Source organism: Fundulus heteroclitus, chromosome 8, assembly GCF_011125445.2.
Source record: "Fundulus heteroclitus isolate FHET01 chromosome 8, MU-UCD_Fhet_4.1, whole genome shotgun sequence".
Classification (NCBI taxonomy): domain Eukaryota; kingdom Metazoa; phylum Chordata; class Actinopteri; order Cyprinodontiformes; family Fundulidae; genus Fundulus; species Fundulus heteroclitus.
The window spans coordinates 5,655,703-5,683,361 of record NC_046368.1 but is presented as its reverse complement, the minus strand read 5'-3'; the positions used below and the strand labels follow the sequence as shown (position 1 = coordinate 5,683,361).

Sequence of the window (27,659 nt, the reverse complement as noted above, 5' to 3'; positions counted from 1 at the left end):
GGGTTGTCAGCATTTAGGAGAACTAATAAATCCGGCCAGGTTCCTAGAAAGAAGAGCTGCACCATCCAAAGTGGGATGGATGCCATCTCCGGATCAGACCAGGTTTTCCCCAGAAAGTTCTTCAGTTATCAATGTAGCCCACGTCGTTTTCAGGACACCACCTAGACAACCAGCGGTTGAATGATGACATGCGGCTAAACATGTCATCACTGGTCAGATCAGGCAGGGGACCAGAAAAAATTACGGAGTGCGACATTGTTTTAGCAAACTTACACACCGAAGCAACACCAACTTTAGTGACCTCCGATCGGTGTGACCGGGTGTCATTACCGCCAGGGTGAATAACAATCTTACTGTATTTACGCTTATCCTTATTCAACAGTTTCAGGTAGGATTTGATGTCACCCATTCTGGCCCGTGGCAGTCATTTGACTATGGTCCCTGGTGTCTTTAGTGCTACGTTTCTGACTATTGAGCTGCCAATCACCAGGGTCAGCTTCTCAGCGGGTGTGTTGCTGAGTGGGGAAAATTTATTAGAAACGCAGAGTGGTTGGTGGTGACCTGGTGGCTGAAATCTAGAGCTATGCTTCCTACGAACCGTCACCCAGCCAGCCTGGAAGCGGATGGAAGAGTCGGCATTTTGATCAGCCAGCACAGGTGGCTGATCAAAATGGCAACTTTCTATTTTTAATTAGGACAAAATTATTATACATATGTTAAAATAGGGTGATTGGTGGCCTAGTGGTTAGAGCAGTGTGCTTGCACTCTGAGAGGGTTGCAAGTACACAGTTCAATCCCCATAGCCTGCACTCTAGGTCTGTGAGCAAGACCCTTAATTCCCGATTGCTCCCCAGGTTTCGCACAGTGGCAGCCCACTGTATCCCAAGGGGATGGGTTAAGATGCAGAAGTGAATTTCGCCATTGTGAGATCAATAAAGTTAAATTATTATTATTATTATTAAAATCCTAAAATTATAAAATGTTAGGTAAAACACAAAGTGATCACAGTTTGCTTTCCATGGAATAAAATATTCTGCTTGTGGTTTTGTTTCTGCACCTATTAAACCAGCTATTGTTTATGCTGAAGTCATTTCCAGGCAACTCGGCGCTCTTGTTGCATGTCTGATCTGGCCACTCTGACTAACAGTTACTGGAATGCAGCCGCTCCATTTCCTGTGAGGAGGTCCTCATGGATTTCACAATCACTGTGAACTCCTGCATTTGCACAGTACGTTCGGTTGGCTGCGTCTGCAGGGAGGGCTGTTTCTGGGAGTAACCCAACACTCCGACATCATTCAGTTTGACTCAAAGCTCCAGGATCACTCTGAGTGATCCGGACCTCTTTATTTTCTTTTAATTACATCTAAAACAGAGTGGATGGTTGGCAGTTTAAATAATCACAACGTGTGGGAGCAGATAAGGAGAAGGAGGATGAAAATGATTGTGACCTGGCTTTTCTTGTTGCTTCTGTTCAGTCTGAGTGAACAAGACGGACAGCAAACAGGTGAGTTCTCCGTCCTCTTCTCCTATCTCTGGGTTTACTTCTAACAGTATACTATTTCTGCACAAAACCAGCTTTAATGTTTTTGCATGAAAGGAAGAAAATCTAGCAGGTTTCACTGAAAGGCTCAGAGTGCAGGAAACGAAGAACCAGCTAAGAGTTTTAAAATGGGTCAGCCATGTTGGAAGTAGTTATGAACTGATGTCAGTTTTTCTAAATCCTTAAAAGTGAATCAGAAACATGCAGACCAGCTTTGAACATTCTCATTCTTCATTTGTAGAGCATCTCCTGCTCACTTAGATTGGACCGAGAACATCTGGGAGAATCAGTCCTGTCACAGATTTTCAGTAGGATACAGATCTGGGACTTTGACTAGGCCATTCTAACCCATGAATCTGCTTTGATCTAAACCATCCCATAATATCTCTGGCTGCATGTTCAGGGTGGTTGTCCTGCTGGAAGGTGAACCTCCACCTCAGTCTCAGGTCTTCTGCAGCCTCTAACGGGTCTCCTTCCATTGTTGTCCTGGATTTAGCTCCATCCATCTCCCCATCAGTTTGATGCTGCCAGCATGTTTCTCTGCGGGAATAGTGTGTTCAGGATGATGAGCAGTTTGTGTCTCGTTTGTTGACCAGAAAGGTCAGTTCTGGTCTCCTCTGATCAGAGCAACTTCCTGTTTACAGTTTCTTCTACACAGCTCATAGCAAACTTAATAGAACTTCCTGTGACTTTCTTCTTTCCACTCTTCCATAAAACTCAAGGAGGGCACAACTAATAGTTTGTTTTTACACCTGAGCTGTGGATCTCTGCAGCTGATCCAGAGTTACCATGGGCCTGTTGACTGTTTCTCCAGCTGATGCTATCAGAACTCAGTTCAATTAAATTTTATTTATACAGCCTCAATTCACAACATGTGTGATCTCAAGGCTCTTTCTAAAGTCAGACTCCATCAGATCCTCCAGGTTGGTCAGAAAGTTTCCTCTGTAATGAAACCCAGCAGGTTGCATCAAGTCTCTCCAAGCAGCATTCACTCCTCCTGAAAGAGCGTAGAGCCACAGTGGACAGTCGTCTGCATTGTTGATGGCTTTGCAGCAATCCCTCATACTGAGCATGCATGAAGCGACAGTGGAGAGGAAAACTCCCCTTTAACAGGGAGGAGAACCTCCAGCAGAACCAGAACCAGGCTCAGTGTGAACGCTCATCTGCCTCCACCCACTGGGGCTTAGAGAAGACAGAGCAGAGACACAGAAAGCACAGAAGCACACATTGAACCAGGAGTACTTTCTATGTTAGATGGTAATATAGGATGATCTGCCTCCCCTGATGATGTCACAGCTAACAGCACACCAGACCAGGTGTACCTTCTATGGAGATAAAAATGACAGAGAACAAGAAGTTAAGACGAAATAACAACAAACAATGCAGATTGGAGAGCAGTAGGAGAACTCAGCAGAGTGAGAAAAATAGACCCTGATGTCCTCCAGCAGTCTAAGCCTATAGCAGCATAACTATAGAGATAGCTCAGGGTAACATGAGCCACTCTGACTAGAAGCTTTGTCAAAAAGGAAAGTTTTAAGATTAGTCAGACAAGGAGTCTGCCTCATGAACCAAAACTGGGAGTTGATTCAAAAACGGAGAGCGAGGGTCTGGCGGGCGATACAAAACAACAAACAGAAGGGCATTTTTTTGCTTTTCAGTTTGAATGAGGGAAACTAAGGGTTAAAATGTTCTATGGAATTGTAGTTATTAATTTGCCTGGGACTAATTAATAAATCAGACTGAATCAGCCTTAATCTCCAAGTTGGTTCATACACTCAGATATTCGACTTTAGTTCTGCCTTGTTCTGAATGAGGACATTTTAGTAGAAATATTCAAAAAAGAAATATTTTTTCCTAAATATATTTATTCACAATACTGTCAAAAGTATTCGCTCCCCCATCCTAATACAGGAAATCTGGTGTTCCACCACTTCCATGGTCACAGGTGTATCCAATCCAGATGCTAAAGAGCAGGGTGAGGAGAGATAATAAACTTTCTGTACAGTAAATTGCTACAGACCTCCAAACTTCATGTTGCCTTCAGGTTAACATGGAATAAACAGATTAAATTAAACAGAAATGGACTCCAGTTACTGATTAGAAGGAAACTAATCGCTGCCCGTCACACCAACGCGCACACCCAAGGGATTTGACCTGAATCACTTTCTCATGAACTGACTAATCCAGCTATAGAGGCAACTGCAGTAAAGAGAGGAAAACTCTTTTTACACGTCAGTCAATTAGGGCATGCATGGGAAGTAGAATAAGAAGTATTTAACATCAGAACTTGCACCATGCACCTTTAACCTGGTGTGAAACCAAATGCACACCAGACCATTTGAGTTGTGAAGCATTTTGAAAGTCAAGTGTCCTTTTCCTTCCACTACTTTGTGTTGGTCCTCCACACACTTTGATGACAGGCTCCTGATCCATGTTCTTCATCCAAGAAGGTAAAGTTACTGGATACACAAACAGAGATTTTAGAGCTCCCACAAATGGGCTTAAAGCGGAGTCGACCCAACTTTCCATCAGTATTTTTCTGAAAACATTTGGACATCCATCCAGGAGTCCTTGTCAGTGTTTGTTTTTGCTTGTTTTCTTGGATAGCTGAGAATTTGCACAGCTCTGCCTTCGTCCGAGTCGGCTAATGGACAGAAATTTTCTTCACATTTCATTGTCTTCTAAAGCCTCAGTCAGTGACATTAGAGCCGCAATGAATGCTGGGAGGTGTAGTCTATCAGTACTGAGATGGCCCAACAAAAGGTTCTCATTCTTTAGGACATGATCCCTATCTGATGTAGGTGAGGGTTGAAACGTAGAAGGTCCAGCAAATCTGAAACGTCACCTTCCAGATCTACGTCCGAGTCAAACGTTCAAATTCAATATCAAGATTCAAAAATATAAACTAATTTTCCTTTAATGATGCTTCACTAATGATACTGCCTGTCATTTCCCTCCCTTGATCAAAACAAGGAGCTCAGCAACAATGACTATCTCTTTCCCAGGTGTTTCACGATGCGGACCTCAGAACCTATCCGTCTGGGGTTTGGGTCAGACGCTCCTGGCAGAGTGGGAAGACGACGCATCATGCTTGGCTCTGAATGACCCGATCACCTACAATATGACAGTTCTCATTGAAAACAAAGAAGTTTATTCTGTGAGTTCATTGTCGTGGTTTATGACTAACAATCCCACTTGCCGACTCTGCCGCTGACATGATTGTGGAAATATTTCAGGATAAAGTCTCTGTGATGCCGGACGACTTTGGATCGACTCATTCCTGGAACTGGACGTCTTATTTGCCGTTGGAGTGTGCTTCTCACACCTTCAGGCTGAGATCCCTAGTCCAAAACCAGATGAGCCAGCTGGAACAAGAGAAGACTCTTCCTGGTAAATAGCAACCTCAGCTTACACCAAACCCTTCAGTCCTACATAATGCTGTGTTTTAACGCTCTTTTGGTTCTTCTGGAGGTCAAACCGGCTCTGGTGGGGACAGAGTCTTCCCTCAGGATGCGGTGTTTGATGTTGGCAGCACCGCCACCTTCTGCTGTGTCGTCCCAGATGGTGAAAAGTTTGATAAGATGCTTCTGGATGGACCCACAGGCAGAAACATGAGCGCCACCAAAATCAGTGAGCAGAGATACGCCCTGACTTTGCAGCTGGGTGCATCTCTGCTCACTGGTCCCCAGGATCCTGGTGTGAATGTCAAATGTAAGACCAAACAACCATCAAAGGGACCGTACGGATCTTCGTTTCATGTTGGCTGTAAGTTCTCTGTGAAATTCTGGTTCCATGAAATTCTTCTTACTAGTGAGTAAACTCAGCTTTCTGACTCAGACCCACCTGATGTTAGAGATCTTTGGTGTGAAACTCGGGATCTGGAGTCAGTGGAATGCCTCTGGAGGGAAGGAAGAGGCACAATGGTGGAATTATTGAGTCCGACAAAGTATCAGCTGGATGGAAGGTAAAAGGAAATGATCCAAATATATTTGTGTAGAAACCAAGAAAGAACCAGGCCCAGGCCTGGGCCACGCTTTTTACATTCTATTTAATTTGATAGTAAATATGATAACAAACCCATTTTTAACTTTTACTTCGGAAAATCTGAAAGATTTGTTTAATTAAAATGGGCATATGTTTTGTAAAGCAGGTAAAAACAATTCACAAGATATATATATATTTTTATTTTTATTATTATTATTTTTTTTTATTGTTATTGTTATGCCCTCGAGTACTTTTGACTTGAGAATTTCAGGCCACGAGCCAAAAAGTTTGGACACCCCTGACCTAGACAAGAACGCTTTCTCCAAAAGGACGTGTAAATGTAACTTAGTATAAAAATGTTTGTCTCTCAGGTTGTGAAGCAAACCAATGTTTCTCTTTCACACACACAACAGCAGCCGCTTCTGTTGATCAGCTGAAGTCTTATTGGGTCGTTTATCGTTGACATTGACTAAAACCTTTTCATAGTGAAACTTGATTAACCAATGATTTTTAATCATTGATGATGTCGTGTTCAACAGGGTCTAGACCAGGGGTGTCAAACATACGGCCCGCGGGCCGGATCCGGCCCGCCGAACAATTTAGTCCGGCCCTGTGGCTAAATGCATTATCATTATTTAAAAAAAAAAAAAATACATTTTTTTTTTTTTTTTTTTTTCCCAGTGTCCTGTCTGGCAATTTGGCAATAAGAATTTTTGTCTTAATGCCAAAAAGAGCTCATCAGATTTGACTTTCACAAGTGGAGCAGTACTGCTTTTGCCATAGTGCTCCGCTTGATTTATGAATGTGAATAGTTTTATTATGATTCATGCAGGTAATATCTCAAATTATATGGACACTACAATGGGAGAGTAGGAGAGGAAAGGAAGAACAAGAAGAAAAAAGAAAAGGTGAAAGAAAGAGGAGATAAAAGGAAGAGAATGATAAAACAATTATTGAAAACAACATGTACTTCGCTTAATTGAAAATATGCAGTTCCTATATTGTCCACGAGGACAATATAGGAACTGTATATTCCTATATGCATATGGCTGTGTTTTAATTAGCAGATTAAGCTTCAGGTGTGGAAAAATTTAAATAATTTCTTAATTTTTATCTCTTTGATGTATTTTGTCATGTAGGACAGGGTTTTTAAGTTCCAAAAAATGTGAATAAATGTTTTTCAATATTGTATAATCACTGTGATCAGTTCTTATGCATAATGCACAAGTAAATGTTTAACTGAGTAAAAGTTTTGTTGAAATTGTACATACTTTTCTTAAAAACGCTGAGGTTATTCATAATATATTGTGTAAAAGTGAAATGAATTTAATATAAAAATCAACAACAAGTCCACTTTTATTAGTTCTATTTAATCTTGCAATGAGTTTACTCGTGTGGCCCTCTTGAGATCAGATTAAGCTGAATGCGGCCCCTAAACCAAAATGAGTTTGACACCCCTGGTCTAGACATTTCAAAATTAATCAACTAAAAAACGAATGCATGGAAACAGCGTTTTATTACAAGGTACAATTTAGTTTTCCTAAAACCGGCCAAATTTTAATAATCGCCTAAAGCAATTTTTTTCATATCCAATGTGTTAAAAAGAAGCTCATATGGATGGAAACCCACCCAGTCTGGCAGCATTGTCTCACGCTCATTGCATGAATAAATAATTGGCATGCTAGAAGGTTTGTCTAAATATCTACCCGGATAAAATGCTGGTATGTTAATCCACACACCATAGCAGTTTAGCAAGGATGTCTATATGACAATGAGCAAATTAGCATTTAGCATGTAATTAGCATTGTTCTCTGCTAACATGTTAGCATGACAATCAAAATAGCACGTTAGCAAGTTGGCATGGAAATCTAACCTGACAAATCATGTTGTCACAATAACGTGAAACAGCAAATAGTCCGAAAAAACAGCAACAAATCTGCAAGAGAATATCTGGGGGAAAAAAGAAGAAATAAAACAACAGACACTGCCATTCTCAATGTTGGGACATTTAGAGAAACCTCAGTAAACTAAAGCCTTAGAAGAGCTCCCCAACTCCTCTGCAATGTTTAAAACTAATAGTCGGACTAAAAAAATCCCTGCTGAGAGACATTGCTGCTGATGGTGGTTCTATGGATCATGGTGATGGCTCAGGATTTCCCCTCTATAATTTGTTTGAGGAGGTGTTGTTAAATAAATTATGATTGTGTAATATTTCATATGCTGCTCTCCTTGTTCATGTTTTGCAGGTATGATCAAAGCCTATTTTTTGTCTTGCAGTAAATGTGACTCTGAAAATAAAGGAAGATGCTCTAAAAAGCTAAAGGTCGAAGTTGGTGAGAAGAACTGGACTCTAACAGCTTGGAACCGCCTTGGAAAGGTGGAGATCCAAGACACTGCAGATCTGACCAAGAGAGGTACTTTTTACAGCCTTTTGGAAGCTATAACCACCTGACTTAACTGAATTCAGCTGTCACAGTTTCTCTTTGTTTCAGTTCACATGTTGGCTCCACATGAGCTAACAGTTGCTGATGTAAACGCCAGGACTGCCATACTTAGCTGGAGGTGGACTGTGCAGCGGTACGATAACCTGAGTCTGACGTGCCAGACCAACATCACAGACACAGAGGGGCATGTACGTCTTCAGTGAGGATAAAAAGGAACAGGAGACATCCCTTTGTAAAAAATCTTAAACTTAAACTCTCTTTTGTCCACTTAGTTTCCCCAGATTGAACACGGTGTCGGGCTGAAAGTTGCCATTTTAACTGATCTGAGACCAAACTGGGAATATCAAGTGAAGGTCCGGTGCAGAGCAGCTGAACATTTCTGGAAATGGGGCACATGGAGCAAAACCGTGACCCTTCGCACGTTGGGTGATGGTGGGTATCTGACGCAGAGCACACCAACACCTTCGATCCGAACATTCGTCTACTTTAGGTACTTTTCTTAAGGTCATTTTAAGATCTCCTCAGCAGACGTTAGATGTATTCAAGACAATCTCTAGTCTGGCACTGACTGTCACAATACCTTATTTTTTCTCTTTTTGAAAGCTGAAACACTTATTTCGAACATATAAGGAAAAATCTTATCTCAAGTTTAAAAAGGAGTAGGAAGAAGCCGTTGCTTATTAATCCTGCATTTCTGTCTAAAATATAGAATCCATGTAAAGTTCCCCATTACACATATTTGCATCTAATTTGTCCTCCTTGTCACAATTTCAACACTTTTATAATCTATCATTACAATTATGTTCAAGTAATAAATCTTTTTATGACTTAGTCCTAGCTATGCCATTTTAACCATTGTCAATGTATGTTAAAATGTTTTCTACATGGATTTATGCCATGGCAGTGGTGGTCTAGTGGTTAGAGAGCCACTTGCAGAATCAAAACTGCCCCTACTACAGTGCTTGAGGCGTCCACTTCGACAACAAACTGTCTATCCTGGTCGGGGGATATTAGTACAGAAGCAGAGGTGAACAGATGCTTGAGTTTCTTAAAGTGCTTGGTCATTCCAAAAGTACTTGACCTTAGAAGAAGTGTGTCAGGCTCAGGTGGAGAGTGGAGGAGATGGATTCCTCAGTGGAGCGGTTCCGCCGGTAGGCAAACTGGAGCGGGTCGAGTGTTGGTGGGAAACTGGAGACGATGTGTTCTTTTACCAACCTTTCAAAGCACTTCATCATGATGGGAGTCAGTGCAACAAGCAGATAGTCATTGAAACAGGTGGCTTGAGGTTTGTTTGGCACCGGAATGATGGAGGCAGATTTAAAGCATGCTGGCACTGTGGCTTGGTCCAGCGAGGTGTTAAAAATGTCTGTGAGGAGACCAGCCAGCTGACCTGCACACTCCTTGAACACCCGCCCAGGTATGTTGTCAGGACCTGAGGCCTTCCACGGGTTGACTCTCCTCAGAGTCTTCCACACGTCGGCTGTGTCAAGGCAGAGGACCTCCTCTTCCTGATGGGGAGCAGCTTTCACTGCTGGAGTGCTGTTCAGTGCCTCAGATCTCCCAAAGAAGTTCTTTAGTTGGTTAAGGAAGTCAGCATCAACTTCACCCACTGGGGGGGAGGGCGTGTTGTAGTCAGTGATCGCCTGTATGCCTTTCCACATGCTCCTGGTGTTGCTGGCGTCGTGGAAAACCTCTTGGATTTTCTTGTGTAGTTCCGCTTCGCTAGCCTGATGGCACGGTTGAGGTTGGCCCTTGCTGTCCTCAGAGCCTCCTTGTCACCAGACTTGAAAGCGGAGTTCCGTGCTTTTAGCGCTTGATGGACCTCCTCAGTAATCCAGGGTTGTTGGTTGGCACGGGTGATGATGGTCTTGGTGGTGCTGATGTCCTCAATGAATTTGCTGATGTAGGCTGACACAGTCTTGGTCATACTCATCAATGTTGATCTTGTGCTCATATGTTGCTGCAGCTTTGAACATGTTCCAGTCAGAGCACTCAAAACAGTCCTGGAGCGCCTTCATGGCCCCCTCATGGTCTGAAGAGCCCAGGTGGGGGTGGGGGCTGCTCTGAATGCGCCTTTTTTTCTGTAAACTAAGTCTAGAGTGTTCTCTCCCCAAGTTGCTAAATCTACATGTTGGTAGAAATGAGGGAGAACAGTTTTTATATTTGCCTGGTTAAAATCCCCAGCAATGATGAAACCCCCCTCTGTGTGTGCAGATTGCAGCAGAGATAGTCTGATAGAGAACACCCATAGCCTCTTTTGTGTTTGCGCTGGGAGGCACGTAAACCGCGGTGATGATAACAACAATAAACTCTCTGGGCAGGTAAAAAGGTCTGCAGCTAATAACCAGGAGCTCAATGTCCGGAGAGCAAAAGCTTGTGACTATTCTAGCATTTTTACACCAGTTGTTGTTGTTGATGTAAACGCCTCCCTGAGTCTTACCGCTGAGTTGTTTACTTCTGTTGGCGCAGAAAGTATCTAGCCCCTCCAGGCTAACGGCGTTGTCTGGGATTGATAAGGTAAGCCATGTCTCCATCAGGATGAGAGTGCAGCAGTCTCTAAACTCCCTCTTTGCAGAGAGCTCGAGTTGTAAATGGTCTATTTTGTTGTCCAGTGAGTGGACGTTAGAGAGCAAGATGGATGGAAGCGGCGATCTAAAGGGTTAGCCTTTAGCTTAGCTGCTAAACCTCTGCAACAGCTGCTTTTCTTCGGCCGGCTGCACCGCTTCTGCTTGGCCCTCCTTCGGCGTGAGCTGCTCATCAAGTCCGCCGCCTCGCAGGCCCCCGGGACTGGCACCTGGAATACTCTGAAGCCGCGTAAACAATGAAGCGTAGTAGTGATTACAAGTCCAACAACACTACATGACCGTAACTCCAGCAGGCGCTGGCGGTCATGTACTGATCGGCTGGGTAGATGAGTAGTTTGTAGCGGGTTTGGCGGCATTTTTTAATGATAATGTCCACGAGTCGGTCGGAGCTGTATGCCCAAGCCGGTGCCAGGAGGCGCCGCTGGAATCCTAAACACATCCATGAGCGCTTCCTCATTCCAGCGGCTATCAGTGGCCAACAGATGAAATTCAATATATTCAGAAACTGAAATATCCCATTGTTTTAAGGACAGGAGCCCCCTGGTGGCCTCCCTACAGGGTAATACTGGGCTGAATAATCGAACTAGCTCCCGTGAGAAGGCATGATGGGAGTGACAGATGCTGGAGTTATTCTGCCACTCGGAAGTCCCCCATAATTTAGCCTTGCCTGCTAACAGAGAGATCACATATGCAATCTTAGAGCGATTAGTGAGATAGGCCGATGGCTGTAACTCAAAATGAATCTCACACTGCATGAGAAACAACCCACACTGGGTGGGGCTGCCCCTGAAGAGTTTGGGCGGAGAAAGTCGTGGCTCCGGACTAGCTGACGTAGTAGTGCGTCGAGTGGTGACTGGGGCTAACGAATGTGGAAGTGGCAGAGCGGGTGAAGTCTGGTTATGTAAATGAGTAAGGATTTCACAAATGCCAGCTTCTAATTTTGAAATGGATTCTTCCACGCCTGCACACCACTGTTTGTCTGGTGATGGGTCCATCTTTTAGTTACCACACCAACTATTCGGGATTACAGAGGTAACGGTCACTAACCTTCTCACCCACTCACTGGTGGAAACAGTGAGGGCAGGCTCCGTCTCCTTGGTCGGTACGCAAACGATCCTTGATCTGATCAGGGAAGCCCTGAGGTGAGCTCCGGCTGGTACTCGGTGGTCAGGGGACAGGCAGAATGTCAGAACCATGATAACGATGACAAGCAGGAGGTCTAGGGGGAATTTCCAGAATTTGTAGTCCGAGGTGAGGTCCAGTGTCAGAGCCGGGTGATCCAAGATGCAGAAAGAATCTAGGGGGAAATCCAAGGCAGAGTCAGGGCACAGGTCCACGTCCGGTAACAGACAGGCAATCCGGTCAGACAGGGGAAAGGCAGGCTCAGAGAAACAGAAGGCAGAACAGGTTAGGAAATAGGCAGGCAGGAAGTCAGGAACAGAGCGCTGGAATAAGTCTCACCATTGGCCCAAAATAATCTGGCACTAGTGCCTGGTCTGAGAGCAGGTTATAAAGTGACAGGAGCAGATGGATCTGATGAGTGATGATGACAGTTGGGCAGAGCTGCACAGGTGTGTCAGGTGATGAATCAGACCAGCATTACTGACAAGATTATGACACTGTTGTTATCTTATTGCTATCATTCTGATTAGATTATTTGTTCATCTTGATTCACATGTTGTTTTTTTATTATATTTGACTTCTTTATGTTTTTTTCTCCGTCCCCTGTAAATTATTCTCCTTCTCCATCAGCTCTGGGCTCTATTGCTCCCTTCTGTGTTGTCCTGTGTAGCATATTTGTAAATATAGTATAGTACATTTTAAATCAATGCAAGTGGTTAGTGACCAATCGGGTCAATAGGCTTTTTGGATCAGAAACTAGATAAGACTCATGAAGGAGCAGACAGACTAGAAGGTTGCAGTTGCGAGTGCCTTTGTATTTATAGTGTAGACAATTATATACATATTTACAACAGTGAAACATTCAAATGGCCATATAAAATGCGCAAAAGAAAAAAACAAAATAAACAGAAAAAACATTAATCAATTCTACAATTAATGAACCCACACCCTTCAGTTCATTCACCCCAAGCTGGGGTTGGTTAAAGGTCCCAAGCAAGTTCTTTTAAAGTGCTTGGTGCAGTTCAGGTCCTAACTGACTCAAGTCAGATCAGGGTAGAACAGAACTGTTCGCTGGCTGCAAGGAGCCTCCTACCAGTCTGGCAGGAGATCAACAAGTCTTCACGCACGCATGCCAAAGTGCAAATCTTTCTTGGGCTCTAGGCCTGGATCTTCAGCTCGCCATCAAACCTGGCCTGAATAATAAAACAGGACCATTTTCTCAATATATAAATCAAGCATTCTAGTGTGCACACACAAATTCAATAAATGGCACTCTTTGCACTATAAATAATTCTAATTTTCAGTCAATATGCATTTTCAATAAATATAAAGTTCAATATAAATTACATCCATGAAATCCTATAAATACGCACTATATAAATTAGTTGACATGAAATGTAAAGAAAACCTAATATAAACAAGTGCTCAACAAACATTTAAGGCACCCAATTGTTTACATGTGGTTTGTATAAATCTAAAATGGTCGTCCGTTTGTTTAGCTGCTAAATTACCGAGTATACAAACAATGACATCAATGACACTAAGCCACACACAGAAACACTCACCAATTCCAAAGTTTATGTCTCACAACAGGTTTTTCTCCCCATCCTATCCTGGCAAAGTAGTTAGCTCCTGCAGCTCTGCTTCTCCCAACATGTCCTTACTTTCCTACTTCCTTACTCCAGCTAATATACCTAGCTGATAGGCTGTGGAAGTACATGTGACCTTGATACTTGACAGTGATTGGCTATGAAGTAGTGAGGGGATGGAAGTTGAATTTTACACAGGCTTGATCACTGAGATTTACACCCGGGTTACACCTGCCTTTCTCAATCAATCAATCAATCAATAAATCAATCTTTGTTGTCAACTACAATTTGCATTGTAATCGAAATTATAGTTCCAGTACAACCATCCATCACATACATCACAAACATTTCGGGGGAACGATTTGACTGAGGTCTTGGGTTGCCAAAGAACACAGCCGTTTGGTGCAGCCGTTAGGTGCATTCTTCCAAACCGCCTGACGCAGTTTCTATAGGGCGCTGCCTTTGAACTTTGTGGAAAGATAGGAGCCACATTTGGGGAGGGAGAGGAAATAAATGCATATTTAGTTTGAGATATCAAAAAACAGCAGCACGAGAAAAGCACATATGACTGTCAGGATTTGTTCTGATGAACCTGAACACCACCACACACACACAGAGTTTCGTTTTAAGAGTTTTATTTTATTAGTTGTGGAGGAGGTGACCAGAGACTGTACCAGGCTGGAGCAGACGAGAGATGGTGAAGATGACTGAGGTTGGAGACGCGGCAGAGCTGGAGCAGGCAGTATACTGGGACCGGCAGACTGAGGTAGGGATCTCAGGCAGGCAGACGTAGGAAACTCTGTCTGGCAGACATATGAAGCTCTGTCTGGCAGATGTGAGTAGCACTGGCAGGACGAGGTTTGAGTGAAGATGATATGGTGGGGAAGAGCTGACTGAGGAGAGCTTTTAAAGAGAGGTTTGCAGGTGGATGATTAGAGCATGACAGGTGTAGGTGATTAGTGGAAAGCGCAGATGGGGCTGTATGGGAGGAGGAAGGTGCTGGAAAATGTTTATGGTGCAGCAGGTAAAAACTGCACCCTGACAATGACGAGACAACATTTATGCAGAGGGTTTACATTGGAGATTTGTCGGATGTAAGTTTATGTAGATTATGTGCGTCAGTTGTGTGTGAGTGAATGTTTGTTCAGTTTGTCCATGAACTCTGTCCAGAAGGCCATTGTCCTTGATATGATGGAAAGTTTATCAACCGGCGCCACTGTTCTGAATGCATCCATAGATGTCCGCAGGGGAGGAGGGAGCAGGGGGAGTTGTTCTGGACCCTCTTGCCATAACATCCAGGGGAGTTTTAGATAAGGGGAAGCCTAGTCCAAATGCACTTTTTGTTTTGTGAAGCAAGCTGCACACATTTTCCTCAGCTTGGAGTCCTTTGTCGCTGGCTCCACGTGGCGAATCCAATATTCCAAATCTGTTGGGTTTTTTTCCGCATTTCACATCCAGATTTATCCCATCTATCCTCTGAGTTCAACCACTGCAGCTAGCCTGCGTTCCATCACATCCAGCTTGCGGCTCTAACGGTTCTGCTCGTTCACAGCCTTAGTGATCACGTCAAATGCGACCGGCAGCCTGATCAGGGCCATATTTGCCTCCGACATCCTCTGAAGTTGCTGATACAACAAAAATCCTCCAAATCCAAGAAATCCGACCATCATGAATTCAAACATGTATACGTCTTCAACATCCTCGACTGACAAAATCGAAAGACACCATTTTCCACCTGTTCCAATAATCTAGGGTGTATCCAACGAAGTGTACCTCCAACCGGAATCCGAACGTAGGCAGACAAAGGAAAGAGAGAGAGAGAGAAGGGAAGGAAAACTAATTTTGGCTGAACGGCGCAGCAAGCTTCACAGCAAAAAGCACTTATGATGCATGCACACTGGAGAAAATATTCAGCTCAGTTAAACAAACTCCCTTTTGGAGCAATTACGCATTAAACTTTTTCCTAATTGGTTCTACCCAGGCACAAAATATCACCTTATGGGTGAAAAAAAGGACCAAAAGAAATCCTTTACTTGGTGTTGCTCTGGTAAGGAGAACAGTGCTGGGGCATTGATCAGCGTCCGTGTCTTCCTGGCGGAACCTCGGGTAGACTTGGCACAGTTCGGAGAGGAGCATAAACAACAAGTTTTCTGGGCACTTCTCCGACGATTTGTTTGGCCAAAACAACGACCGGAGTCTGTGTCGATCTCTGGAAGATAGTGGCTTCCAGTGGGATCAAAAATTTATTTAACTTAATGTTAAAACCTAGACCTCCCCATTTAGAGATATTGATTTGGCAAAAAGTCGAACCAGCGAGGAAATGAATCATGTGCCACGTGGGGAAAATCCAGCATGAGGGACAGCTGCGTGTGTCTTCCCAATTGGCAAACTGCCAGAAAAGAAGGCAGAGCATGGTGCGTCTTCGTCTTACTGTCGTTTCAATGGCAACCAGATAAGGTTCCCATGGGGTGGTTCCCATAGACGTGTTGCATGCTGGGAGCTGCAGTCTGTCAAGTCATAATGGCATAAAACTCCGTTATGCTGCCTTCGACATGGTCTTTTGCTCCCTGCCACCCTGATTCCTTTGGGCCTGTTATGCTTTTGGCGAATGGAAATCTCTTTTTTATATGTTCTACGCATCTATGCCTCTTTAACCACTCCCATGACATTCCTCTTTACTTTTTCATTACTTTTAATGTCTTGGATTAGAAATAAGTTTTCAAACTTTAAACTGGGCTGTGAGTTCACTAGCCTTGGGCTACCGTGAGACTAAGCTCTCGAGAAATCCTTTGTTTTCACAGTATTGTGCTAATTCCTTTCCGTTGCTATGAAATGATTGATATCTAACGTGTAGATTGACTTATTAGTGCAGTGGTTTGGGAAGATTGCTCAGTAGAATAATTTTCCTGCATCAAAAGATTCATTTTCATATTATATCATTAAAATTTGTTCATTTATTACAAGACAGATTTTAGGATTTGTGACCTAGAAGTTAGGGAGCCGAGCACTCTGGGTTGCTGAGCAAAACACTTGACTGCAGTTTTCTCTCTGTGGCACCACGCTGCTCCCCAAGGAATGGGTTAAACCCAGAGACACAGTTCCTCTCTGTGGGACTATAAAGGGGAATACTTATTTTAAATCATGACAATAGGTTATTTTACCACAGATATACTGAATAATCAGCTAAATTAACTCTTAAATGATTCTGAAAACTGAATGTTTAACCTGTTTCCCCCACAGTTCCAGATCCTCTCGACGTGTGGATGGAGGAGAAGGGAAACCAGACGCTGATCGTTTGGAAGGTGAGTCTGCAGCTTAGGATCATTTAGGTGTGAAGCTCTCCTAAAGCGTGGACATCTCCAAACTTCAGACCCTCAAGAAAGCTTTTTCACAGTCCTTGTTGTTACCAAACGCAATCATCCAGACTGTAAGACTGGAGGATTTTTATTCTGCTCTACAAACATGCTGAGCCTTGTTTTTCCTTTTTGAAAAAATCTAAAATCCACAAATCAAAATATTTACTACTTTTATCATTTTATTTCTCACCTTTAAAACACTGAGTGTCTTTGTGGACATCCTTGGACAGCTCATATGTTTCCTACTAATTATCACAAATCCCAAACTGAGCCCTGATAATTGCTCCCTCCCTGGGAAAGAAGGAGATCAGCCTTTCTCTATCGGAGAGGTTCCAACCTGCCTGTCAGCCCAAGCTCATTAAATCTCCACCTTCTCATCTGAACAGCGATTTCTGGTCATTATGAAATCCTTGGGTGATGTCCTCTGGTGAAGCTCTCCATTAATCATAACTGCAACATTTCACAGCTGCGTTTATGAAGTGTGGTCAGAGTTCTAAACAATAACTGACTTCCCAGAGTTACTGAATAAGGAGACGGTGGTGATGAAGTTCCAGCACTTTTATTGAGAAACAGAGCAGAGATCACATAGCTGGAAAATAATCACACCCCACAGTCCCGCTGCAGTCTGCGTCTGCCTGTCTCTGCCCCTCCTCGCTTTCGGCTCTCCCTAATACTCCATAGTAGCCTTGGCATGAGACAAAACAAAGATAGTCTATCCTAGACAATCATCATCAGTAACCCGTGCTCACATGTCCGAGTGGCGTGTGGACATAATAATATTCATATCACATGAAGCGACCTTTCTCCCCTTTGTGGTAAGCTGAAGTCCTGCTGTTTCTGCAGAGGCCTCTGGACCACCAGAGCCACGGAGAAATCATGCAATACCAGGTGACCTGGGCCAGAACCAGCGAATCAAACCGACTGAACAAAACCAACGTGCCTCCTAGCGCCCACCGTCACGCTCTCCGTTTGGACACAGGAGAACAATACGTCATCAAGGTTACAGCGAAGAACAAAAATGGCAGCTCATCGCCATCGGCCATCACCCTCCCTGTCATCAGTCCAGGTACGATGGGAACTGCCAGGGTGGGGTACCAGGCTTCAGATGATGTCAGTAGACGTGGTTGTGTATGTTTTTTTAAGTTAACTTTCAGACAATGACTCTGAGACGTAGAATAAGAGCAAAGAGATGGGAGGAAATGGGAGTCCGTGTGAGCCATGCTGCGGTCATCAGAGTCATGGTAAAAACACTCAGGAAGACTTTGCTCAGTAAAGTTATTTTTACAATCATTATTTAGATCCTCTCTTTCAGTTTTATTTTTATTTATTTCTCTTTCACTGATCTACACATCCTAGATAGCCTTTAAAAAGGGTTTTAAACAATGGTTCTCTGGGTGTTAAGAAGGTCAAAGTTTACTTTTCATGCACTTGTGTGGATTCTTTCCACTGATCTCTATTTATTCACTGGATTGCTGATTTGCTGTTGGTAGTACACGTCACTGTACTGTACACACACACACACACACACACACACACATCAATCCAGTGAATAAATAGAGATCAGTGATTCTTTCACACAAGTGTATGTTCATATCATTGCTCATCTTTCGGGGATTCTCCACCTTCTTTCGGGAGCCGGGTCAAGCTTTGGGCTATTCGCTGTCGTTTACTCAGACTTCTCCAAATCTAACCTTTAGATTCTGTATTTCCAGACAAAACCAGCATGAAAGTTTCCCGGCTCATTGGAAGCGAAGGAGGCTTCAACCTGTCCTGGTCTAGCCGTCCAGAGGCGAGCTGTGGCTACATTGTGGACTGGGTTCCTGCAAACAGGACTGAGCCTGTGGACTGGAGAAAACTGCCTCCCAATCAGACCAGCGTCAGGATAGAATCAAGTGAGATTCTGTCTACGGTCAAGTTATGTCCACAGCTGTGTCCAACCAGTGTCGCTGCGTGTTTCGCTCTCGGTTTACATGTCCTCCTTGTTTATCCTCAGAGAACTTCAAAGATGGGCTGAGATACCAGTTATCAATCTACGCCTGCACCCAGACATCTGCGCTGCTTCTGGAGAGGATGGAGGGCTACGTCACGGAGACACGTGAGGCTGCAGTCATCTGCGGTGTGATGGCAGAACGGCCAGCAGGCTTTGTTCATCCATGCGTTGCCTTCCTTCCTCTGTTGCAGGAATAAAAGACAACCTGTTCACCTCGCTGAAGTACAAACAGCAGGGCTCCCATGTGGAGATATCCTGGGATCCTGTTTCTCTGAGAGAGCAGTCTGCTTTTATCCATGGATACGTGCTGTACTGGTGGGAAACAAGCGGGCAAAACTTCAGCGTGACCACAAGTAATGTTACCCTGTGTAGGGGCCCTGGGTTGTGCCTCGACTCTGCAGCAACGGAGGCGATCACTCCTTAGGCTTCAGGGTCCTTAGAGGCGTTTCAAACATCTGTGAATGCTCATGTTGTGCAATTACACACTGTTTAAAAGTTATTTAATGTTTAATTAATAACTTTCTGTCTGTTAGGTATTGTCCAATAAATATCAGCTCTAGAGCTGATATTTACTGGACAATAGTTGAAAGGGATGATTCGAGCACTGGCGTTCTTTTAACAGCAAACTCTGCACACATATAGAATAAATGAGTGACAACTTCTCTTTAAGTTCAAGAATTTATTAACCGACATCAAATGAACATCTGGGGCTGCACAGTGGCGCAGTGGGTAGCGCTGGTGCCTTGCAGCAAGAAGGTTCTGGGTTCAAATCCAACCCTGGGCCTTTCTGCATGGAGTTTGCATGTTCTCCCTGTGCATGCAAAGGTTCTCTCAGGGTACTCCGGCTTCCTCCCACAGTCCAAAAACATGACTGTTAGGTTAATTTTCCAAAATATCCTTAGGTGTGAGTGTGTGTGCGTGAATGGTTGTCCTGTCTATCTTTGTGTTGCCCTGCGACAGACTGGCGACCTGTCCAGGGTGAACCCCGCCTCTCGCCCAGTGAATGCTGGAGATAGACACCAGCAACCCCCGTGACCCCATGAGGGATAAAGCGGTTCGGAAGATGGATGGATGGAAAATGAACATCCAGAGAACATCGCTATATAATGCTGTTTATCTGAATTAACACAATATTTCAATCAACAAATCCTCTTTACGAGGCTAGTGAAACTTTACTAAGCAAAATGAAGAAAAGGAAAAGAAACAAAAGACAAAATAAAGTGGTTAATCATCATTGTCGTTGTCATCAGAATAATTCAGTGAATCCTGGTTCACTGCGGATCTGAGCTAAAGAACCAAAGTTCATCTTAAAGAACATAGAATGAGCTTAAATTATTTTAACTAATTCAGAACAACATTTGGTATGTGTTTCAACCCACAGTGCAAATACTGAGTTAAACAAAACATTATTTAATAAAATACCATTTTAAAGAAAGATTTTCTCAGTAAAATCATTAACTTTAAGGACGGTGATTTTATTAATGTGATCATGCCTCCGGGAGGCTAGCGGTCGCTGTAGCGATCGGTTGCTAAAATCAGCTAATCCTTAAGGCTTTTTTCTGTTTTTCAAGAAAGTAGGCTGACAGGAAGGGGGTGGAAGAGGGGGAGAAACTTGCAGCTAAGGACCACAGGCTGGAGTTTGAACCCGGATCGACCGCGTCGAGGACTAAAGCCTCCGTACATGGGTCGCAACTCGCGCTACACGCTGTGCCACGCTGTGCTACACGCTGTGCCACGCTGTGCCACCAGCTTTAGGCTAATCCTAAAGATAAACAAAACACCTTTAAATTGACATTAATATTCCATATTAATGTGGTGACAATGCTCGTAGCGTTATCGAACGATGGTGTAGTGAAACGAAACAAGCCTTATTTTTAACATGAATCATAGTTGCATAACTGGGAAGAGTGAATGTTACCGGAAGCTAATAGCATTATGCTAGCGGACATTTGGCGCTAATTCTAAATTCAGAATAAGTGGATCGGATAACATAAAGGTTAATATCCCATCAATGTATGAAACCCTTGTTAAGATAATGTTTGTTATAACCATGAAAACACACTCGAATTACATCAGCAATGGCCTGATTCGAAGAAGCTAGCGGGAACTACGTCGGTTAGCTCCATTTGTTTAAAAACACCATGTAACACATTATGTAAACCTTCCAAATAAACCATTTAACGTATCCTGTTTGTTTCTCGGCCAAACCTGTCAGTGCCTCGTGTGAGTTCGGTTCACTTTGGCCATCCAAGGGAGAGCAGCGGTCCAGGAAAACGTTGGTTATTTCAACAGTGGGCTAGGGGCTATGAGAGCGATTGTCTGTGGGAGCAAAGCTTTATAGCGCTGATGGCACCCTGCTGAGGGGGCAAATACTTGGTGCCTGTGAAAGTACCATCCATCCATCGTCTTCCGCTTATTCAGGGTCGCGCCGCGGTGTTAGCAGCTTCAGTAAGGAGGCCTAGACGTCCATCTCCCCAGCGACCTGGACCAGCTCCTCCTTATTTTTCTAAAAGTCTAAAAATGTCACAGGTGATATTCTCATATGTGTGCAGTGCAAGCTGTGTTTACGATCGCCCGCTCACGGGACACCATGAATGTTGTGCAATTACACACTGTTTATAAGTTATTTATCCGAAATAACTCTCTGTCTCTCTGTCTGTTAGGTATTGTCCGGTTAATATTAGCTCTAGAGCTGATATCAGGAGAATAGTTTAAAGGGATGATTCGAGCACTGGCATTCTGTTAACAGCAAACTCTGCACACACATAGAATAAATGAGTGGCAACTTCTCTCCAAGTTCAAGAATTTATTAACAAGAATTTATTAACAATCTGATTTTTGTTTTTCTTATTGCTGGGTAGCACAACACTCATAAAGTCAGAAAAAGATTTCCATCGGAAACCCAGTTTTAGAAACCTGAGTTTTTAACTGGAGCTTTTCCTGCGTTTTGGTTTAGACAATCCGGAGGACACCAGCCTGACAGCCAAGAACCTGCAGACCGGCTCCTACACCTTCAAAGTGGCGGCCCGGACGGATGTCGGAGAATGTGGCGACACAACTCTCATAGCCACATTAAATTTCCAGAGTATGTAGCTTCCTTCCTTCCTTCCTTCTTTCATAACAAAGAGCGGTTCAGATCTGGGGAGCCTTCTGACCAAAAGGTCCAACAGTTCACCGTTCTGATCCGTAAGAAACGCCGTCCTGTCGCCTGATGCTCCATTGTGCTGGAAAATCTGTTTGATCGTCAAACTGTTCCTGGATTGTTGGAAAAGGTTGCTCTCGGTTAACCCTGGGATCCCATTCTTCGTCTGCGGCAGTAACCTTGGAGCTGCACTGGGGTAGGGAGACCACTCTGCTGGAGGAGGAGCAAGCTCACGCATTGATGGCATCAGAAACACTTCACTGTGAAATTTAAGTTCGCTCTCAGCTTCCCTTCCTCAGACGTCTCCAACAACCAGGAGGAGGATTTATCAGAGGAATTAGCTTCGGTCTTTCTGCAGAGCTTCATTCTGTCCTGCACGGTTGTCTCGGTCAGAAGTGGCTTCTTCGCTGCCCTTCTCGTCTTAAACCCACCTCCTGCTGATGCCGAACAAGTTCTACACTGGTGGCAGCCGGATTCTGTGGTGACCTTCTTGGACCTGGAAGTTCTTGAGGATCCGGCTACGCTGTCCTCTGTGAGGCGACGATCCTGCAGGTTTCCTGTGGCTGCAACCACTGCAAGCAGGACTTCAGCTCATCTGCTCCTCTTCTACAGGCGTCAGCGGTCTGTGTCCCGGTCTGATCATGTGACTGCAGTGGCATGACGTTAGCTCAACAGTCTGGGCCAAAACACAGCAAAAATGAAGTTTCTGTGATGAATTAATTGATACCTGAATAGAAAAAAATTAAAAAGAGAAAAGTTATAATGAGTTGGGATTAATTTATGCATCGGTCATAAGCAAAGCAGAGGTCATAATTTCCCAAATCTGACGTTGAAATAAAAGATCATCAGGTTCTGTGTTTTAACTGTGAGCGTTTATTTGTTCTGAGGCGACCTGAAGGCATTTAGTCACATTTCTGAACCCTTTTTCTTCTCCAGGCGACAGCTTCATCATGATCTTCATCTTTTCTCTGTGCGCGGTGTCTGCCCTCCTCTTGATCATCACCGTCCTCTGTTACCACCACTGGACATGGTGAGCGACCCAACCCGACCCGACCCGCCTCATTTCTAAGGAACATCTCTCTAACTTTGCTTTGATTTGCTTCTTTTTTGTGTTTTTCCGATCCAACAGCATCAAGCAGAAACTTTACCCTGAGATCCCCAAACCAGAAATGCCTGACTGGTTCGCCTCACCCGTACGTTCTCACAGACAGAAAGCATTCACACACCGTTGACGTCTGTGCATTTTGTGGCCTTACCACCACCAACCCAAGTGTGCTTTATTAGGATTTCATGTGACAGTCAAATAGAAAGTAGTGAATAATTGTAAAAAGAAAGGGAAACGATTTGTGATTTTTAAAGAACTTTGGCAAAACAAATCTGAAAAGTGCGGCATGCATTTATCTTCTGTGAAAAAGCCCTGGCTCAGAGAGATTAGTGGTGGTAAAGCGACAAAATGTGATGGAGTGATTAGATCTGCTTGGAAGACGCTGTGGTCTGTCATTGTTGTCCAGTCTGAAGATAACTTAGAGTCTATGAATCATCCTCTGGTATCTTCCAGGTTAAAAGAGTTCCTCCCTATCTGCAAACGGACCTCAGCCACAACGCGGAGGAGCACACAGACATCCCACAGCTGCATTATAAAAGCGGAGAACCACTGAACAACAACACCCAGGACAGCACGGCTCTCATTTCTCCACAGACTCCCCACAGCTACCAGAACCAGCCAGCTGAGAAATACTGGGCCTCGCCGGCTCTGAACTCGTCCGGTCCAAACGTCCCGTCTCAGTCGCTGTTTGCCAACCCGACGTACAACCCGATGATGACAGGGGAGGACTGCACCCCCAGCTCCGACCCGAAGCTTCAGATGAGGAACGGATACCAGCCTCAGAGTCTGGACGAGTTCTTTCGTCTGTGCCAAATGGACCAGGATCCTGTCTCCTTTGTTTCAGGGTACATCATGCCACCGCAGCCCTCTTAGTTATAATAAGAGGCATAAAGAATAACCCGTAGGGACATGTAGTCCTCTCTGAATATATATATATATATATATATATATATATATATATATATATATATATATATATATATATATATATATATATATATATATATATTGTTGTGCAAATATACACTGTTTAAAGTTATTTAATGTTTCATAAATAACTCTCTGTCTGTTAAGTATTGTCTGGTGATGATCAGCTCTCAAGCTGATATCAGTACAATGGTTGAAAGGGATGAATTCGAGCACTAGCGATCTTTTAACAGCAAACTCTGCACACACATAGAATGAAGGAGTGACAGCTTCTTTTCAAGTTCAAGAATTTAATAAAAGAAATAAAATGAACATCCAGAGGACATCACTATGTAATGCTGTTTATCTGAATAAACACTATATTTCGATCAATAAATCCTCTCTACTAGGCTAGTGAAACTTAACTAAACTACTAAGCAAAATGAAGATAAAAAGAAACTAAGCTAAGGAACTATTTACATGCAAAACAGAACAAAAGACAAAACAAAAGTGCCATCCATCCATTCATCCATCCATTTTCCAAACCGCTTTATCCCTCATGGGGTCGCGGGGGTTGCTGGTGCCTATCTCCAGCGTTCACTGGGCGAGAGGCGGGGTACACCCTGGACAGGTCGCCAGTCTGTCGCAGGGCAGCACAGAGAGACAAACAGGACAAACAACCATTCACACACACACTCACACCTAAGGACAATTTAGGGAAGCCAATTAACCTAACAGTCATGTTTTTGGACTGTGGGAGGAAGCCGGAGTACCCGGAGAGAACCCACACATGCACAGGGAGAACATGCAAACTCCATGCAGAAAGACCCAGGGGTGTACTGGAACCCAGGACCTTCTTGCTGCAAGGCAACAGTGCTACCCACTGCGCCACTGTGCAGCCAAAAACAAAAACAAAAGTGGTTGATCATAATCAGAATAATTCAGTGAATCCCGTTTACTGCAGATCTGATTCAAAAAGCATGAAACGGAGTTAAATTAGCTTAACTAATTTAGGAAAACCTTTGGTATGTGTTTCAATCCATTCACAATGTGAATCCTGAGTTAAACAAAACATTATTTGATGAAGCAATATTTTGTTTAGGTTAAAGAACCAACTTAAAGAAGGTGAATTGGGGTTAAATTAGCTTGACTAATTCAGAACAACATTTGACATGTGTTTCAACCCATTCACAATGCAAATCCCAAGTTAACCAGAACATTATTTTGAGTAAATAACATTTTAAAGACTGATTTGCTCAGTAAAATCATTTACTTTTAGGATTGCTTGCCTTTGTTTATGCGATTCTACCTCTGGGTGCTAGTGGTCGCTGTACCGATCGGTCGCTAAGTCAGTTAAAGCCTAAAGTTATATTAATGCAGGAAAAAGGCTCATAGCTCTATTTAACGACGATGGAGCAAAACAACAAGCGTTATGCTTTAGGACAAGCTCTTTTGAATGTCCGTAAATCGGAAGCTACCAGAAGCTAATAGCATTTCGGCTAACGGATTTTCGGCGCTAACAAATAAAAGCTTCGGTTTTATTTTAGTCATAATGAGTGGGCCGGATAACGTAAACATTAATGTCCCATCAATGTATGAAACCCTTGTGGAGATAACCTTTGTTATAACAATAAAAACACACTTGACAATGACATAGAACTGAATGCTGGCAATGACACTGCATGAAAAGTGAGATTTTCGTCACTATGCGGCACTGTAGATTGTCGTGGAAGTTCAGGTTAACGGCTGTTCACGGCAATTTGCAGGCAACACCGAAAACTGCCGTGAATTGTCAGAAATTGACGTGGGCCTACCTTGGGAGTTGTCCCCCCATGACCCCCCTCCTCCTAATTCTAGGGGAGGCTTTAACATGTAAATGAAAATGCTGTGAGCTAAACAAATGTAAATCAGGGTTGCAGGGGGAGTTTTACCCCAAGTGACATTTTTCTAAAAGGTAAGAAAATCTCTGGTACAAATAGATCAGGCTCAGTATAACCTAAATATAGACTTTTACATTTTACCTTGAATTGATTTATTTAATTAAAGTATGCTAGATTACTGTGTATGCCATTAGCAATGGCAAATGTTATGTAAAAAAAATACACAAAATAATTTATTTCAAAAATTTGTTTTAATCAGAATCAGTTGGTAAAATGTGAATCAGAATCAGCAAGGTAAAATGTGCATTCCATGCAAACATTAGAATCAGAATGAGAGGTCTGCAGAGATCACAGTCTCCTAGAGCTCAACTACTGTGCATAGTGGCATGACTACAGTGACCTTTTCTTTGGTCTTACTTAAATGCACAGAGGATGTATTAACTACACATCTCCCAGCAATGCGCTCAACTGGCAGAAATGATGCTGGGTATGACGTGTCTGTTCCCTGCAAGCCCCAAACTTCTATTGGCTTTCGTTCTGCTGACACCAAAACACTGTGCTTCACATAAAGCATATCAGCTGTGTCATTGCATGACAAAGTCCCAACCATTTGTCTTCCTAAAATACTGGCAAATTCTGCACCATATTCACATGTCCATGGCATATGAAGCTGTTGGCTCTGCTGAAATTGCCTCATAATCTGGACTTCAATTGTCCTATTGTTGTGATTAAACTTTCCCAGTATTCCATTAAAACGCTCAAATGAAAGCAGGGTTAACATGGGGTGCAAGTTTGGAATCGCATAAAAATGTGTATGTGTCACTAATTAGGTCAAGAATAGATTATGGGAGTGTGGTATATGGTTCAGCGGCTAAAAGTAGGTTAAAACAAATTGACGTTATTCAAGGTAGAGCATTGAGAATTTGTTTAGGGGCAGTTAAATCAACTCCAGTATGTGCTTTACAAATAGAATCAGGAGAAATGCCATTATGTATCAGAAGGCAACAGATAATGGTTAATTACTGGATAAATTTAAAAGGACATAATGAAGATCATCCAGTTAAGAAAGTATTAGAAAGTTGTTGGGAAAGACGAAAGGGTCAATTTAATAGTTTTGGATGGATTGGGGATGATAGAGCAAAAACATTTAATGTATATAACAAAGAATTCAGTCCAACAGTATTGTGGCCTTTGAGACCTACATGGATATGGAAATATATTAACATAGATAGATCATTATTAAATATTAAGACAAGACATATAATAGATATCTGCCAAGAATTTTACAATCAAATACAGATTAAATATAATGATTATTTGCAAATTTATACTGATGGTTCGAAAAATCCAAAAAATGAAGCAACTAGTGTAGCTGTAGTGATTCCTGAATTAAAAATTAATATTTCAAAAAGAACATCTAATTATTTTAGTATATATGCGGTAGAATTATGTGCTATATTATTAGCTTTAGAATGGGTGGAGGATACAAATATAAATAAAATAATAATTTGTAGTGATTCATTATCTGCATTATTAAGTATAGAAAAGGGATGTACAAAGATTTTTCGTTTTTTTTTTTTATTCTGGGATCATAAGGATTTGAAGGATATATATTAGGATCCAATAGATGGCAGTAATGCAACAACTATGGATGCAAGCTGTCGTTAAATCCTAAAGAAGAAGAAGAAGAAGAAGAAGAAGAAGAAGAAGAAGAAGACTTTTGACTTTTAACAAAACTTTAATTACAAAAGGCCAAACAATTAAACAATTGAGTTAAAACCAAATGTCATTTACATAAAATTCTTACATAAGAAGCTTGTTAAATTGAAGTTCTTTTCCTTCAGACACTTCACATAAAATCTTTTTAAAACCCCACAACTGCATAAAATCCTCCATGTTCTGCGTGACTCTGTGGAAGTGAAACTCCAGCCTAATTCTAGCTTTAACGTTGCACTTCCACAGAGCCACAGCATCAAGGTGAGGTCCTCCCTGCAGTCTGTCTCTACGGGACAAATA

The 27,659-nt window shown here is 42.9% G+C and overlaps 1 protein-coding gene and 1 long non-coding RNA gene across 2 annotated transcripts; one reads left to right on the top strand and one right to left on the bottom strand.

Moving 5' to 3' along the window:
• Positions 1 to 1,206: 1,206 nt before the first annotated feature.
• On the top strand, positions 1,207 to 23,730 carry LOC118564009 (leukemia inhibitory factor receptor-like). The gene is made up of 17 exons (XM_036140699.1): positions 1,207 to 1,504; positions 4,546 to 4,697; positions 4,777 to 4,930; positions 5,012 to 5,305; positions 5,378 to 5,504; positions 7,802 to 7,938; positions 8,017 to 8,156; positions 8,241 to 8,400; positions 16,505 to 16,566; positions 17,464 to 17,686; positions 18,333 to 18,512; positions 18,614 to 18,715; positions 18,802 to 18,963; positions 21,567 to 21,695; positions 22,689 to 22,782; positions 22,882 to 22,945; positions 23,311 to 23,730. The coding sequence occupies exons 1-17, from the start codon at positions 1,378 to 1,380 to the stop codon at positions 23,728 to 23,730; spliced, it is 2,727 nt and encodes a 908-aa protein (XP_035996592.1). The 5' UTR covers positions 1,207 to 1,377.
• LOC110368753 lies at positions 12,470 to 13,489 on the bottom strand. Its single transcript, XR_002428371.2, has 2 exons — positions 13,241 to 13,489; positions 12,470 to 12,868 (listed from the first exon to the last, which is right to left on the bottom strand). It is a non-coding gene; the product is annotated as an uncharacterized LOC110368753 (long non-coding RNA).
• Positions 23,731 to 27,659: the final 3,929 nt, after the last annotated feature.

Bases quoted from the DNA above. Each gene is read 5' to 3' on its own strand.
- LOC118564009 (XM_036140699.1), top strand. From the start codon at position 1,378: ATGGTTGGCAGTTTAAATAATCACAACGTGTGGGAGCAGATAAGGAGA. The intron at 4,931-5,011 runs GTAAATAGCAAC...GTTCTTCTGGAG, and splicing joins ACAAGAGAAGACTCTTCCTG to GTCAAACCGGCTCTGGTGGG. The intron at 18,964-21,566 runs GTAATGTTACCC...GTTTTGGTTTAG, and splicing joins AAACTTCAGCGTGACCACAA to ACAATCCGGAGGACACCAGC.